Source organism: Crinia signifera, chromosome 6 (assembly GCF_055691185.1).
Source record: "Crinia signifera chromosome 6, ASM5569118v1, whole genome shotgun sequence".
Classification (NCBI taxonomy): domain Eukaryota; kingdom Metazoa; phylum Chordata; class Amphibia; order Anura; family Myobatrachidae; genus Crinia; species Crinia signifera.
Window position 1 is genome coordinate 183282366 of NC_139222.1, and position 14155 is coordinate 183296520.

At 40.7% G+C, this 14155-nt stretch overlaps 1 protein-coding gene across 3 annotated transcripts in view; it reads left to right on the plus strand.

The window, feature by feature from the left end:
* METRNL (meteorin like, glial cell differentiation regulator) overlaps positions 1 to 12895 on the plus strand; it is a 32085-nt gene extending 19190 nt beyond the window's left edge. Inside the window, exons 3-5 of one of the 3 annotated variants that reach the window (XM_083148368.1) lie at positions 1933 to 2321; positions 11030 to 11089; positions 12013 to 12895. In XM_083148368.1, the coding sequence (XP_083004494.1) occupies positions 1933 to 2321; positions 11030 to 11089; positions 12013 to 12329 (766 nt within the window). In that variant the 3' untranslated portion in view covers positions 12330 to 12895. The remainder of the gene's footprint in view (positions 1 to 1932; positions 2322 to 11029; positions 11090 to 12012) is intronic. The other 2 variants (XM_083148369.1, XM_083148367.1) reach the window with 2 other exon arrangements.
* Positions 12896 to 14155: the final 1260 nt, after the last annotated feature.

The window sequence follows — 14155 nt, forward strand, 5'->3', positions numbered from 1 at the left end:
GCAGCCTGTAGATACTGATCTCTTGCAGAACTACGAGTCGCAGGCTTCTCCCGAGCTACAGGTTGCCCACCCACCCCGGTCATGTGGCTGTACACACAGTGCTATGATGTCCCACCTGTAACATAGATGGGTAGACAAGCTGTGCCTGAGACCTCCGCATTGGGACAGCCGGCAGTGTCGGAATGATTGCCCGCAGTCTCCTATGCGCTGTCTGCGGCAGCCTCACCCACCCAGCTGCAATCCGGACATCAGAGGTTACATGTCAGCACGGGACTGACTGTTCCACAATAGACAATCAAGTCATTAAGCGGCGCGCTGTTCCCCTCCCTCCCGGGCTGTGTAACCTGCAGCTGACGGAAGGCAGAGCTTGTCTGCGGGGTTACAGCCCACCAAGGTTCGCTTGATCTTATCCCTGGGACTGGAGACAGCTGATGATCATATGTTCAGCGCCTCTCTCCCTGGAATAGCACCTATAGAGCTGTGTATGTGAGAGAGTGGACTGTCTCTGTGCTCTCCCATCGCTGGTGGCTGGCAAGAAGCAGGGAAGTGGCTGGCCACACAAGCTTACGTGGCCGCTCCACTCCAGTAATACCTGGCCTTGTGTGTGTATGAGCAACAGTCCAGGTTTTGAAGTATCCGTGCTTGGGCACAAATGACTTCATTAGTCCTATTGGTTTAATCATCTGTGCTTAAGCATATGAGGGTGGATCGAGTTGGGGGGAAATAACCGATGTAGAAGCTAGCTATCCCCACTGAGGCATGAGGCACTCTGTACCTCAATAATTTTTTTTCTTGCCTCACATAAGGCCTTATTGTGTGTGTGTGTGTGTGTGTGTTGTGTAGGTGACATCCAGTGCTCCGGGACAGGTTATTAACCCCCCCCCCCCCCCCAAAAGAAAAAAAGACAAAAAGTAATATAATGAATAATTATATGTATTCGTGCTGAATTGTGAACAGCGTTTTATGTGGGTATTTAGATTTCATGACCTACCTGGCTTGGTAGAAGTGCTTCAGGCTCCTGAGCTACTCATTTACTCATCAGTGGTAAATTGCAACATACATTTCAGTGGTTTTGCCATTGCAGTTGAGACCTGTTTGCAGATGCAGTATGTTCACGTTATATCTGAAAACAATCTTGTGACAGCTTGGATCTAATATCTTTTAAGTGATTGAAGACTGCTCTTTTTACACTGCTTGGATGTATGATTTTCCCTTGTGTAAACAAATCACGTGGATCAGTACACAAAACATACACAACATTACTGTAAAAATATTAACTTTTCTTCATTATGTACAGAACAATGGTCTGGTTCTGAATCCCTCACTGAGAAGTTACTCCAGCTGCCTGATATTATCTAACTACAACAAAGTGGTTTAATCACATGATTGCAAGCTTTAGTGGGCAGGGCCCTGTCACCTTGTACTGTTATGGTAGGGCCCATATGTCTCACGTACTACACTAGAATGTTGGTAAATAAAGTACGCATTAGGATTGTTTTTGCCAATTACCTATAAAGTTGGCCACCTTCTGGCAGAAAATACTGTATGAAGGTGACCTGCAGTAACAATTATTATTAAGAAAAAAAAAAAAGTATTTTTAATGTTTTCTTTGCAGGCTGTTTTTTAATATTTTTTTCTGAAAGCCCAAGGTTTTGTATACAACATTATCTAACATTGGGGCAGATGTATTAAGCCTGGCGAAGAGAAAAAGTGGAAGGAGTTAACGCATTAGCCAATCAGCTTCCAACTGTCATATTTCAAACACTGCTGATTGGCTGGTGGGTTATCTCCTTCCACTTTTTCTCCACTTTATCTCCAGTTTATCTCTTCGCCAGGCTTAATACATCTGCCCCAGTAAGGGGAAAACTGTAATTGAATTGGATTTCTTGCTGACCACTATGTAATGACATATTTTCCCTTCTTTTTACTTAGTGGGTTGTCTCATGAGGCTCACAAGATGGATGTGGAACAGGTCTATCTCCGATGTTCAGAAGGTATGGTGGAATGGCTATACCCCACAGGAGCTTTAATAGTCAACCTGCGGCCCAACACATTGACCTCTGCCAACAAGCACTTGACTGTTTGCATAAAGCCTTTCACAGACTCCAAAGGAGCTAATATTTATTTAGAAAAAACTGGAGAGCTTAAACTTTTATTGCGGGATGGGGATTCAATCCCACACAAGGTCTACTGCTTTAGTTTGGACCAAGGAGGCTTGTTTATTGAGGCTACACCACAGCTGGACATTAGCCGGAAAATCACTGGTTTCCAGTACGAGCTTATAAGCCAGAGGACGCTCTCGGATTTACACACAGTTTCTGGTAAGGAAAGATTGAAGACACCCACAAAATATTGCTTGTAGTGATTTCATTTCTTCACATTCTCAATGCCTCCCAAAAGCTTAAAAGTCTAGAGGCTGTTTTCACCAATGATAGTCTTCTGTGTATTGTAATAAGCTATGTGTATGGTAGGTGGCGCTGTGGAAGCTGGAAAAATACCTGTTTGTCTAATACTGCTGGAAACCCCTTTATTTTTTTATTTTTATTTTTGCGACTTAAAACTAAAGCAATACATTTTCAGTCCCTGGAATATCAGCCCTTTAATTATTTCTAAATGCATAAAAAAAAAAATATAGAATTGGGTTCCATGCTTTTAAACCATTTATATGGTTGAAAGTAGTCAAGTGACATGTTGGTTGCATACCTGTATATGCTGTTTTGGGCGTATACAAATGTTAGTTATTTGTTTTTGTACTATGCTATTACAAACTATTTTACTTGAATAGCACAAAATCTGATTACAGTGTTAAAGGGACGATTTTTAAACCAGTTATAAAATATGCATATAATTCCGCTCCAACCAATCAGGTCCCAACAGCTATTTTTCAAACACATGACAGTTAGGAACTGAGCACATGACAGAAAAGAGCTCATTGGCTGCAGCACCATTTATTATTCACAACAAGTTGTATCACTCGTTGATATATGAGCCACTGAATGTTTAATGGTGATTCCTCCAAAATCATAAGCTAAGGGATAAATGTTGTGATTGGTTGCTGTGAATGACTAGTTGTAATAACTCTGCTCATCCCCATTTAATTACGTGTGACGGTGTTTACAACATTGCATACACCCAGGTTTGAAATACTTTAATAGCTGTATTTCTGGCTTATTAAGTACAGCAAGTTGGTAATACACTGATTATAGTTGCTGAGTATGGCGACGCCTCCCCAGAGTGTCTGACTCAGCTGAGTGCTAGTAATTTATAGAACCTAAACACAATAAATAGGAGTGGGTGTCTGGTTGTGTGACACACACCTGTGGAAGAAAATCAGGAGAAACCCTACAGTAAATTTTGGCAGAATTAGAATTTTTGTTCTGAAATCATGTTTTTTGGTTATTTACAACATGGCTAGGTGGGCACCTGCTTTTTTTTTTTACAGAATCTTTATATTCTATTTTGCACTATAGTCTTTTTAATCCTAAAATGCTTCCACTTAAATACTTGTTTCACATATGAGAGCATTTGTACTGCTTTCATTTTTTTTTGTGCTAAGCTAGAAAAGAGCCCCTATTTTCCCCCTCCTCTTCTAGTGACAAGATTTGATAGTAATGGTAAATCACTTTTTATGTGAATTTCTGATCAAATGAGCTCAGATATGGAACATACTTTATTTTATGGATGACCTCTTTGGTAAAGGACAATTGGCGTCCTTGGCTGCCCTCCATTGCATTTTCCTAATAGAAATTTATTGGTAACACATTACAAGTAACTGATTAATCTCCTTTGTCAAATTGTAGTTCCTTATGCTGGCCACACATCAGACCAACTTTCCTCCAACCATCCAACTAGTTGCTTGGATGGAATAAACATCTGGCACTGGATGGGAGTAAATGTCATATTTACTTCAAAAATTTGCTCCCAATATCTGGAAAAGGACAAAAACTGTCGCTCAGACACGGTACAGTAGTTGGACCTGTTTGATTTAAACAATTTGACTGAATGTTTTAGTCAGTTTTCCTGGGTTTGTGAGCCCATTTCTGATTGTCCTTTGTTCCCATCCAGTACCAGATTTTTATTCCCTCCAAGCAACTAGTTGGATGGTTGGAGGAAAGTTGGTCTGATGTGTGGCCAGCATTACTTGAGGAAGTGGCTCAACTGGAGAGTTTTAAATGTAGGCAGGAATTTGCCATCTCCCTCCCCTGTGCCTCTTTGTTTTAATGGACAACATCTAAGGTTGCTGTGCTTTTTTTCTATTAAATGTAATCTTTACATCTTGTAGAGGTCATGAGTCTTAAGCGTACCCCTTACCTATTCACACTGAATGGGCAACATAGCAACCAATTAAATTCTACTCATTTACTTAGCACCTTCTAGAACAGGAGTAGCCAACTCCAGTCCTCAAGAGCTACCAACAGTTCATGTTTTCCAGCTCACCTCGCAGGTACATCGGTGCACTCATTACAGACTAACACATTTAAAAGATCCACAGGTGGAGCTAAATACTTCACTTGTGATTCTGTGAGGAGACATGAAAAACGTTAACTGTTGTAGCTCTCGAGGACTGGAGTTGGCTACCCTGTTCTAGAAGATAAAATAATCTGGTTGCTATAGGCAACATCCCAACTTGAATAGAACTCCCATCTTAGTAAGTTTAGCCCATGGAATACATCCATTTGTTTAAGGTCGCAGCTCAGCGTACTAAGTTACACTTGTGGCTTGGGACAGCATGTGTGCTACATCTGTATACACAGTAGTACTTTTGGTCCATGTACGTGTTCGTTGCTTGCTATCATGGTCTGCAGTGTAGACTACATGGCTATAGGTAGTGGCAAACTGCTGTAAAAACTACAATGGCAAAAGTGACACCTACAGGAATATTAGATATATTACACACACACTCACTTTGAATACTGCATCTACTAAAGATGGGATTTTTTTTCAAATGTATTTTTATATATAATAATTTATGCTGGGTACACACCAGGACGACTAGGGCCCGATCCGCACAATCTAGATCCAATTCCGACCAATTGGATGTAGATTGTGTGCTGATTGGGCCCTTTTCTGACCTGGTGTGGACCAATACCGATCCGATGCGCGGTCCCGCAGGTCGGTCGGTCGTTATTGAGATCCTACCTGCTGCAGGTAGGATCTCAATGACGACCATACAGCCGGGTGCGGGTCGCCATCGGATCGGACCCGCTCACGGTGCACATCGTGAGCGGGTCGTGCCCCCCCCCCCCGCGTCATCGTGAGCGGGTCGGACGAGACACTGACGACCCGCTCACGATGTGCATCGTGAGCGGGTCGTCCTGGTGTGTACCCCGCATTAGAAGATTAGGTCAATGAAACACCACTGCAATCACATATATGCTGTAAATCCTAGCACCAACTGCGTACTAGAAGTAGCAATATGTCCCACAATCTCTGCCCTAGACTGTATAGCCCAGTGATGGCTAACCTTGACACTCCAGCTGTTGTTGAACTACACATCCCAGCATGCCCTGCATCAGTTTTACTATTTGGCCATGCTAAAACTGATGCTGGGATGTGTAATTCAACAACAGCTGGAGTGTCAATGTTAGCCATCACTGGTATAGCCAATAAACTTGTGTTTCAACAGGACTTTTTTTTTAAGTGAATTTTCATTATTTGTTTTCATTAATTAATACCCTTTAAAACAAAGGACATGTGGACATGTGTCCAGGTCACAGTGCTGCACACCCAAAGTAGATTCTAGTTTTTAACCAAAAAAACAACACATTTGTTTTTGTGATGGAATCTGGTGGTTGCAGCACTTGTAGCATGCTGCTGGCTAGACAGGTTCCAGGAATGAGCTCTTGTGATATTCTGACTTTCTAAAGAACTAGAAGGCACTGGAACTCTTGATAAACATCTACTGTGCATTTCCTTTCAGTTTGACAAGCCATTCATTCCTAAAGCCCCATGGCAGGAAGGCAGCTTTCAACCGTGGCCTGATCATGAGCAGAGTTGTTAGTGTAATTTTTTTATTTATTTGTTGTTTTGGCATAAGGAAGTTGTTAGTGTCTGTGTGTATTTTTTTTTTTATTATTCTTGTCTACCTTTATAGGGTATTGCATAATACTGAGTGGCCTGTTTAGAAATGCAATGAGATGGGTGAAATAAGGTGTATTGACCTTTTGTGACTTGGTTCTAATCCCTTTTATTGTATAGTTATAGTGGCAGCTTATTGTACTGTTGTGTGCATAACAAAAGAGGATTTGTGTTCTTAATAGTTTGGTTGCAGGATCAAAAACATGAACTTAATTTTGTAAAAGTATATGATATTAAATTATCTATCTCAAAATGTTGACCGTTCTCATTTTGAAGTAGTATACAAATCTGGGTCACTGCAGTTTGCACAGGCTGAAAGTGGGAGATTCCTATACAGAGAGTGCTCTAGAAGAAACGTTTCCTTGGTAGAGTGGTCATGAATTGCCCTCTATATTTTTTCTCTTTAAGATTTCAAAAGCCATAAGCTGTCAGGTGATTGGAAGGGCAGCTGGGTTTAAGCCTTAAAACCCCTTTGGTGTTCAAGGAGTCTGTCAAGATTTTTCAATTTCTTCTTCTTTTTCCCTTATCCTCCTCCTGCACTGTGTAATTTGACTTGTCTGGTCCTGGGGGCTGTAATTTCTCTTCTGGGAGGTTAAACTGAACACATTATCTCCTGTCGTATCAAGTCAAATCAGTGCAGCGTATAGCTAAAAAGAATTGGACCCAGTCAACCTACTCTTTGTTCTCGGCCTCCATTTTGATTACTTTTTTTAGCTTCTTGAATTCTGCTTAGAGAGAGTGTTTCGGCTACCTTGGGTGTTACAGTAATGTGCATTTATATATGTTCCCGCAAGTATAAAACCACCGAACAACAAGTGTTTCAGACCCAAACACAAGGGAATATGCTATTCTGGCAACTGACATACTACCGGTGCCTTCGCATCATCTAACATTTATTTAAAGTGATAAGATTACAAAAAAAGAGGGTAGCTGATCCTTCTACTGAATGGTTATTACAGCTCATTCAGTTATGAGATATGGCCCTACTATGTAATAATAATAATAATAATAATTTTATTATTATTATTTTGTTTGTGTGTTTCACATTTTGTTTTTTAAACTCAAGGCCAAGTCAATAGATCTAGTTATGTTATGAGTCAACCGTGTCTAGGTTGACATGGGAATGGTCGACTCGTGAAAAGGTCAACACGAGTTTGTTTTTGGTGTTGGTTTGTAGATTCACCCCATATTCATGTACTGCGTTGCTTAGCATGCTCGGGAAACTTTACCGGTCTGTTACCAGTCGGAGTCCATGTGAATTGTAGTATAATAAAGTTCAAAAGAAACAAAATCCCAGAAACATGTCAACTTTTTCATGTGTCCTTGGCAATAAATTGTGGTCGAATGATCGACCGCATGACAATAGATCCAGATTTGTTTTTATTGTGTGGTTTGCGAGACATTTCGTAAAAAGGACACTTTGCTTTATCTGCAGTGACCCTCTTATTTATAAGAGATGTACATTTGGCTTGTGATCATATATAGTCTTAAGGTGGCCATACACACGCTGATTTATCTGCAGATCTGTCTGGTTGGAACAAAATCATGGTTATGGATGAGAGCAAATGACAGTAGACCATTTGCTTGGAAATGTTGGGAAATTGACAAACTGTCATTAATCCATAACCATGTTTTTGTTCCAACCAGCCAGATCTGAGGATAAATCTTACTAGTGTATGGGCACCTTAAGGTAGGGATAGACATGTACAATAACTATTTAAAGAAAGCCTCCTATCCCCTCAGTTAATCATTGGCCAGTTTAAAATTGCTTTCAAACACAGAAGGACCATTAGTCAAATCATGATGGACAGCAAGTGCGGTCTATTGTTAGTACCACCATAGAGTAGTTAACAACATCAGGATCATAGGGCAAATGGTTTGTAGCAGCTGGAAATGGGGAAAAAATGATGTAATTACATCTCCTGGGCAGTGCTGCTTGTACAGGGGACTCTGCAAATGCACTGCTGTAGGTTACCTAAGGATACTCTCAGAATCTTTTTAAAGAAATCCATTCCCCATAGGTTTTGGCAGCTGACCCGCACAATGCTGGTATTATCCTGAAACTAGTTGAATTACAGTCCCCTGAGATGCAATAAAACATTGCTCTTTTGAATGTAATGAATAGAAGCTTGTTGGAATAACTAGAAGCGATTTCGGCCTCTTCCAGTTATAATTTGCATGCTGCTATTCCAGCGTAAACCTTTCTGTGTCCAACGGTCTTGAGTGTTTTCCTATCTGGACCTGAAAGATGCTTACAGCTGAGCATGCTACTAATCATCTTTACGCCAAGGGACTCCACTGGACTTAAAAAGAGCAGTTTTTAGCGATCTCTGTAGCCAAACATATCATTTTGGCTTCCTGTGATGTTACAAGTTCAATAATTGGATGCATTTGTAAGGTCATACAATAGTTGTTTCAACTGTGCAAATGCAGCAGGTGCATTTTAAATGGCATTATCTATTGCTGATTGCTGTATAATGACAATTTTAGGAGTAAAGGTGAATAATGGCATTCATGTGGACTGTCCACTTAAACTTGGTTTGACAGTACAGTACTATGATTTGTTGCATTCCTTGAGATAACTTGTGTTGCGCGTCCCCAGGGCTCAGTGACTTGTGGTTTCGTTAAGCAATGATGTTTGCTGGCAAGTCATGACCTGCAATTTTGGGGACCTGCTTCTGTACAAAGTATTGAAATGCACTTTTTTTTTTTTAAAGCTGTTAGATCTATAGATCTGCCTTGCCTCCCGCTGTACTCTCCACTAGGGTGTCACATACACACAAAACACTGCAGCAGGGCTGTCATAAGGTATTTGTCATCTTGCATAGAGTTTGCCTAGCAAGATATGCACAGCCTGGTTCCTGTGTAATCCAGTCAGGCAGTGTATTATACTGCACTTCCATCATCAGGTGATTGAAATAGTTTGCATGATTTCAGCAAATAACCCTTGTGCTGTAAACTCCAAAGCGCTTATGCTGATCGCCAATTGTGTAATTCACTTCTTTGTGTAACTGTATCTGTGTAATTTGCAAATTCAGATGTAGGCTAATGAGATTAGGGACACCTAGGCTCAAATAATTGGTGTGAGGATTTAGTTGCTTGTGTCATTTAATTCAGGTCATACTTCACTACTGCCCTAGATTGTTACCGCTGTTATTTTCCTGCTCAAACTTTATTATTTTAAGCCGTGTACACACGGCAGCGATGTTTGCTGAAATCGCTGGCAATATGGTCGCTGGCGACCATATTGCCAGTGATGGGAGTGTGCGCTCCCGTTTTCAGCCCCTGATTACCTCTGTGGCACCGCCGGCAGAGGTTCCCTTTCATCAGCGACCATCTCTGGTCATTGATGAAAAGGAGACACTGAACAATATATTGCTCAGCAATATATCTCACCAGTGTGTACGCACCATTACTTATTTTACAATGTTGTCTGAGACTTAAAGGGCATCAACAATCAAATATGATTCATGATCTCCCCCCAATTTAACAATTCTGCATACATAATACCTTACAGATACATTTTGGTGATTTTTGCAGATAATTTTCAGCAAATACAGATGAAAGCTCATCTATTTACTTAGAATGCAGTCCCAATTGATCACTGAAATTCAATATGTTGAAAAGCCTGATTTAGCAATTACAATAATTCCAATCGGAATCTGTAGTCAGCGAACACTCCCTGACAATTTTTTTGGATAATCCCCTGCATACTGTCAAATTGCCCCAATTAATCAAAGGTGTATTGTGCCTTTTATTTAACCCTTTGAGTACCAAGCAAATTTAAACCTTTTTTTTTTCTTTGAATTTATATAACAAATGTAAGCAACACTGGCATTTTTAGCAGATATTCTGAACATCTCTCAGATGTTGGCACTCAAAGGGTTAAAGAGCTATTTGGGAGATTAGGTGATCCTAAACAAAAAGGGGGCAATGCATGTGTCTGTTACAACGTATAGTTTGCAATGATGCAGTGTGTGGGCAGTAGTCTCAATCTGCATACACAAATGTTCACGATATGCTGATTTAAGACAAGCTGGCCGTATCATGCAGTATGTAGTAAGGAATGCGAGCTGCTGTGGGTCGCATGCGAGGTCGTGTGACTGGCTGCATGACCAGTCACACAACTTTTGTCTGCAATGCAGTGAATCTTAATAAGGTAAAGAAGAGTGTTCTGACATGTAGCATGTACCGGCAATCTCACAATGTCCAGGGCAAAGGGTAATCTCCTCACAGTGGTATGAAGGTGTCACACTAGTGTGCACCTAAGCTATAGCTTTGTCAGTTTATACTGCCAGATATACGCATTACATTTGTGTTAAGACTCTATTCACATAAATCCTCCCCAGCTCCAAAATTCCTTAAGTTTTAGATTAGGTAGACCAGCAATATTTTGACAAAAGCTAAAGTTTAACACACAAAAGGTTGACACATGAAAAGTTTAACATGAGTTTTTCAGGGTATTTTGGGGTCAGTGTTGACACCAGAGCATGTGGAACCCCCCAATTAGTGTACAGTGTCCCCTTGCATAGCTCCCTTTACTCGCCATGCTTTGGGCAAGGTGACTTGCTTGGCTGCTGCTGCTAACCATGATGGAGTCCATGGTCAATCCACTTGACCGTTCCCAATGGGAGTCTCCGTGGATGGTAAAACATGAAAAAGTTCACAAACAGGAAAAAAAAAAAAATTAGCATGGCATCCTTTATCATGTGTCGACCAAAACCAGGTTGACATTTTGCTTGTGTTGTCCATATGGCATCACCTTATTGACTGTCAACCTAGACATTATCAGCCAAGAAGGCGGAGGGAATTGACGTGATTTTCTCTTCACCATTCTAGATGATCTGTAAGCAAGATTACTATCAGCCACCTGGATTCCCAAATTCCATGCTTCCATTTTGAATGAAGTATTTTTCTATGTCCACTAATGATTGATTTTTATTCATTACAGATCCCTGCCGACCGTGCAGTGACACAGAGGTCCTCCTAGCTGTCTGCATTAGTGATTTTGGTGAGTGTCAATCGTCTAGAAGTCTACACTTTATATTATCCTAGCATTGTCTGTTTTTTCATGAGAACATTTTCCAATATTTGCTGATCTAACGGAAGCTGTTATGACTTTCTCAGAAGCCTGATATATCCTGGAACACCTCTGTCATGCATCACCAAGGACCTGACAGTCAGTTCTCTATTATGCAGCCACTAGCACCTAGAAAATGTGTAGAAAATATTGTATCGTCTAAATAAGTTATGTTCTTCAGATAATTCCAAACAACATGATAATTAACACATTTTTATGCAAAATAAAACCAAAGCAACAAAAAAGAACATATCTAATAATAATATTTATATAGCACTTTTCTCCCTATAGGACTCAAAGTGATTTACCATTGTCTTTTACAGCTCAAAATACAAAACAAGCTTACAAGTAGATATCACTAAAATGCTTGAGTAAATAGGTACGTCTTTAGTATATTTTTAAAGGATTCTACAGTGGGGGCTTCTCGCACTGTGCAAGGAAGAGCGTTCAACCCCAAGATGAATTCTGCAATCATTGGAAAATTCCTCCTGGGCCACTATATCTGCTCTGTAACGAAAATAGCAGGCCCCTTCAGAGCACTTGGACTGTGCCTATATTCATGAAAACTAAGCCTATACGTTCACCTAGAGGTAGATATGATGCCATTATAAGGGAGAAGAGGCCCATGGCAACCAATCAGCTGCTCTGTATAATTTTAGATTATGCAAATTATACATTTTAATTTCACTGCTTCATACATCTAACCCTCAATTCCATTACTGCGGTATTTGTTTTAAAATACATCAATGATATCCTCTGTGTTTAAATGACAAATACCCTTTCAGACTATTTAATATCTTGTTGGACTGAAGTATAAAAGATTAACATGTTATTTCTTCCTTCTTTCTTTTTAGTTGTGAAAGGTTCCATCACAGAAGTAAGAAATGACATTGAGCAACAGGAATCCATTATAAATGTTTCAGTTGATAGACTTTACAGACAGAAAACCAAGGTATTTCTACCCAGCAAAGAAGGCCAGGGCTGGGAGGGACGTGTTGGGACGCCTTTAGAATGTGGCGTGAAAGCTGGATTGGGTGATTTCTTGTTCACTGGACGCATGCACTTTGGGGAGCCCAGACTGGGATGCGCACCCCGATACAGAGACTTCCAAAGGATATATCTAGAAGCAAAAAATAAAGGATTAAACCCATGTGAAATTAATACGGACTGAATGACCTCACTGCCTTGTTTGGATTACTCATTCACTTTCAGATGTTGGGACTGGTCACTTTAAGTACAGCAGATTCTCTGAAGGATTACTAGTGATTATCAAGACTGTAGAGAGAGGAATAAGAGCTGCCCCCCCTCCCCCCAGCCAGCAAATGCTGTTACACTAATGTGTTGGAGGTACGAGCCACGGATGTCACTGCACAAGACTCTCAATTTTAAGTCTTATTTGCAAACCTTAAGTTATTATTTTTTTTATTTTTTATTTTTTTATGTAAAGACTTGTGCAAGTCTTGAGGAGAACAAACTGCCTTTTTATTACTAATGTCTGAAGATTTTTTTTAAGTGTAGCAGCTCAGCGTGGCCTATTCTATAGAAAATGGTGCGGATGTGGACAATGTTTTTTTTTTTTTTTTAACATGCTTTGTAAAAAGCTTGGTGTAAATTTTTTCAAGAATGTTTCTTATGAAAGAAATGACTGAGGATAATCTTTGTTTTTTTTTTGTTTTTTTTAAAGTATATTTTTTAATGTACAATTGCAGTCTGCCATTTTACTCAGGCTTGCCAATTGTGAAATAAATTACTCCTGAAATTTTACGTTTGAACTTTTGTGTCCATTTGTTTTGGTTGAGTTAGTAAAGTGTTTGTTTATTGGTTAATTATGATTTATTTATAACTATAAAGCTGCAAACAGTGTAAAGGTACCCATAGACGGTCCGTTCCCGGACCGTCCGTTTTGTACTATGCGATGCGCGCTCCCGCGCATCACATAGTACGGTACAAAAAGTATGTGCTGCACATACTTTTTGTACTAGCTAAACATCGTATCGGATCGCATTGCATGCACTAGGCATGCGATCCGATACGATGCATGCTAATTAAGACCCAAACGGATCCGTTTAACGGACCGTGTATGGGCACCATAAGAGTGGGAGGAATTAAGCAGGATTTTTAAGTTTACAGGTGTCCATTGATGAGAAACTGGGAATTAATATGCAACATTACTGCATGCACAAATTTCTTCCATTGCGGGATTGAAGCTATTTTTTTTAAGCCCGTAAGGAGGGTGTTACCATCACACAGGGTGGAGTGCACTGGAATCCTTGCTTCATCTGCATCTGGCTAGCAGGGTTTCACTTACTGCAGTGTCACCAATGTATTTTATTTTTTAACCTTCTGGTCCCACATGCTGTACAGGGTGTGGCATGGATTGCTGATGGGATGCTCAGAGCAGTGGTGATGACAATGATGGTGCAGGAATCTGCTCAGTAGGGTGGGGTGGTAGTTGCTCGGGGTAGTCTGCCACCATGGTACATGGCTGATTATTTGCTCAACATTAACAGTTTTTCAAATGAATCTGGGTGGGATGGACCAGCGCGAAAATGTGGTAAAAACACAGTTCACTGGGTTTTAACCACATTTTTGTATGCTCTAACCCCCCTCCGCCAGGGCAGTGCTGCAGAGGTTATCGCCATCTTTTGCTGGCAAAACTCTGTAGAAACCTATGGGCCTCTCTCGACAGCACTGTGGGGGGGATGTATGATGGGTCCCTCCCATCATGCTTGCCGGGCCGTCACTCTGCACATATGCAGAGGGAAGGCGCCGCATCGCAAGGGAAAGCTCTGATCACAAGAGCTGTCCCTTGCATCACTAATTGCAAATGTTAGTGCATGTGCGATTAGTAAGAATGCGGTAGCCGGCGGGGATGGGCAGCGAATGTTAGTACATCCCACCCTCTGATTGTTATTTTGATTACGTGCAATGGTAGCAATAATTGTATGCCGCTTTCCAGGGAACAACATCCGAGGCACTTGATAATCTGTAGCCTTT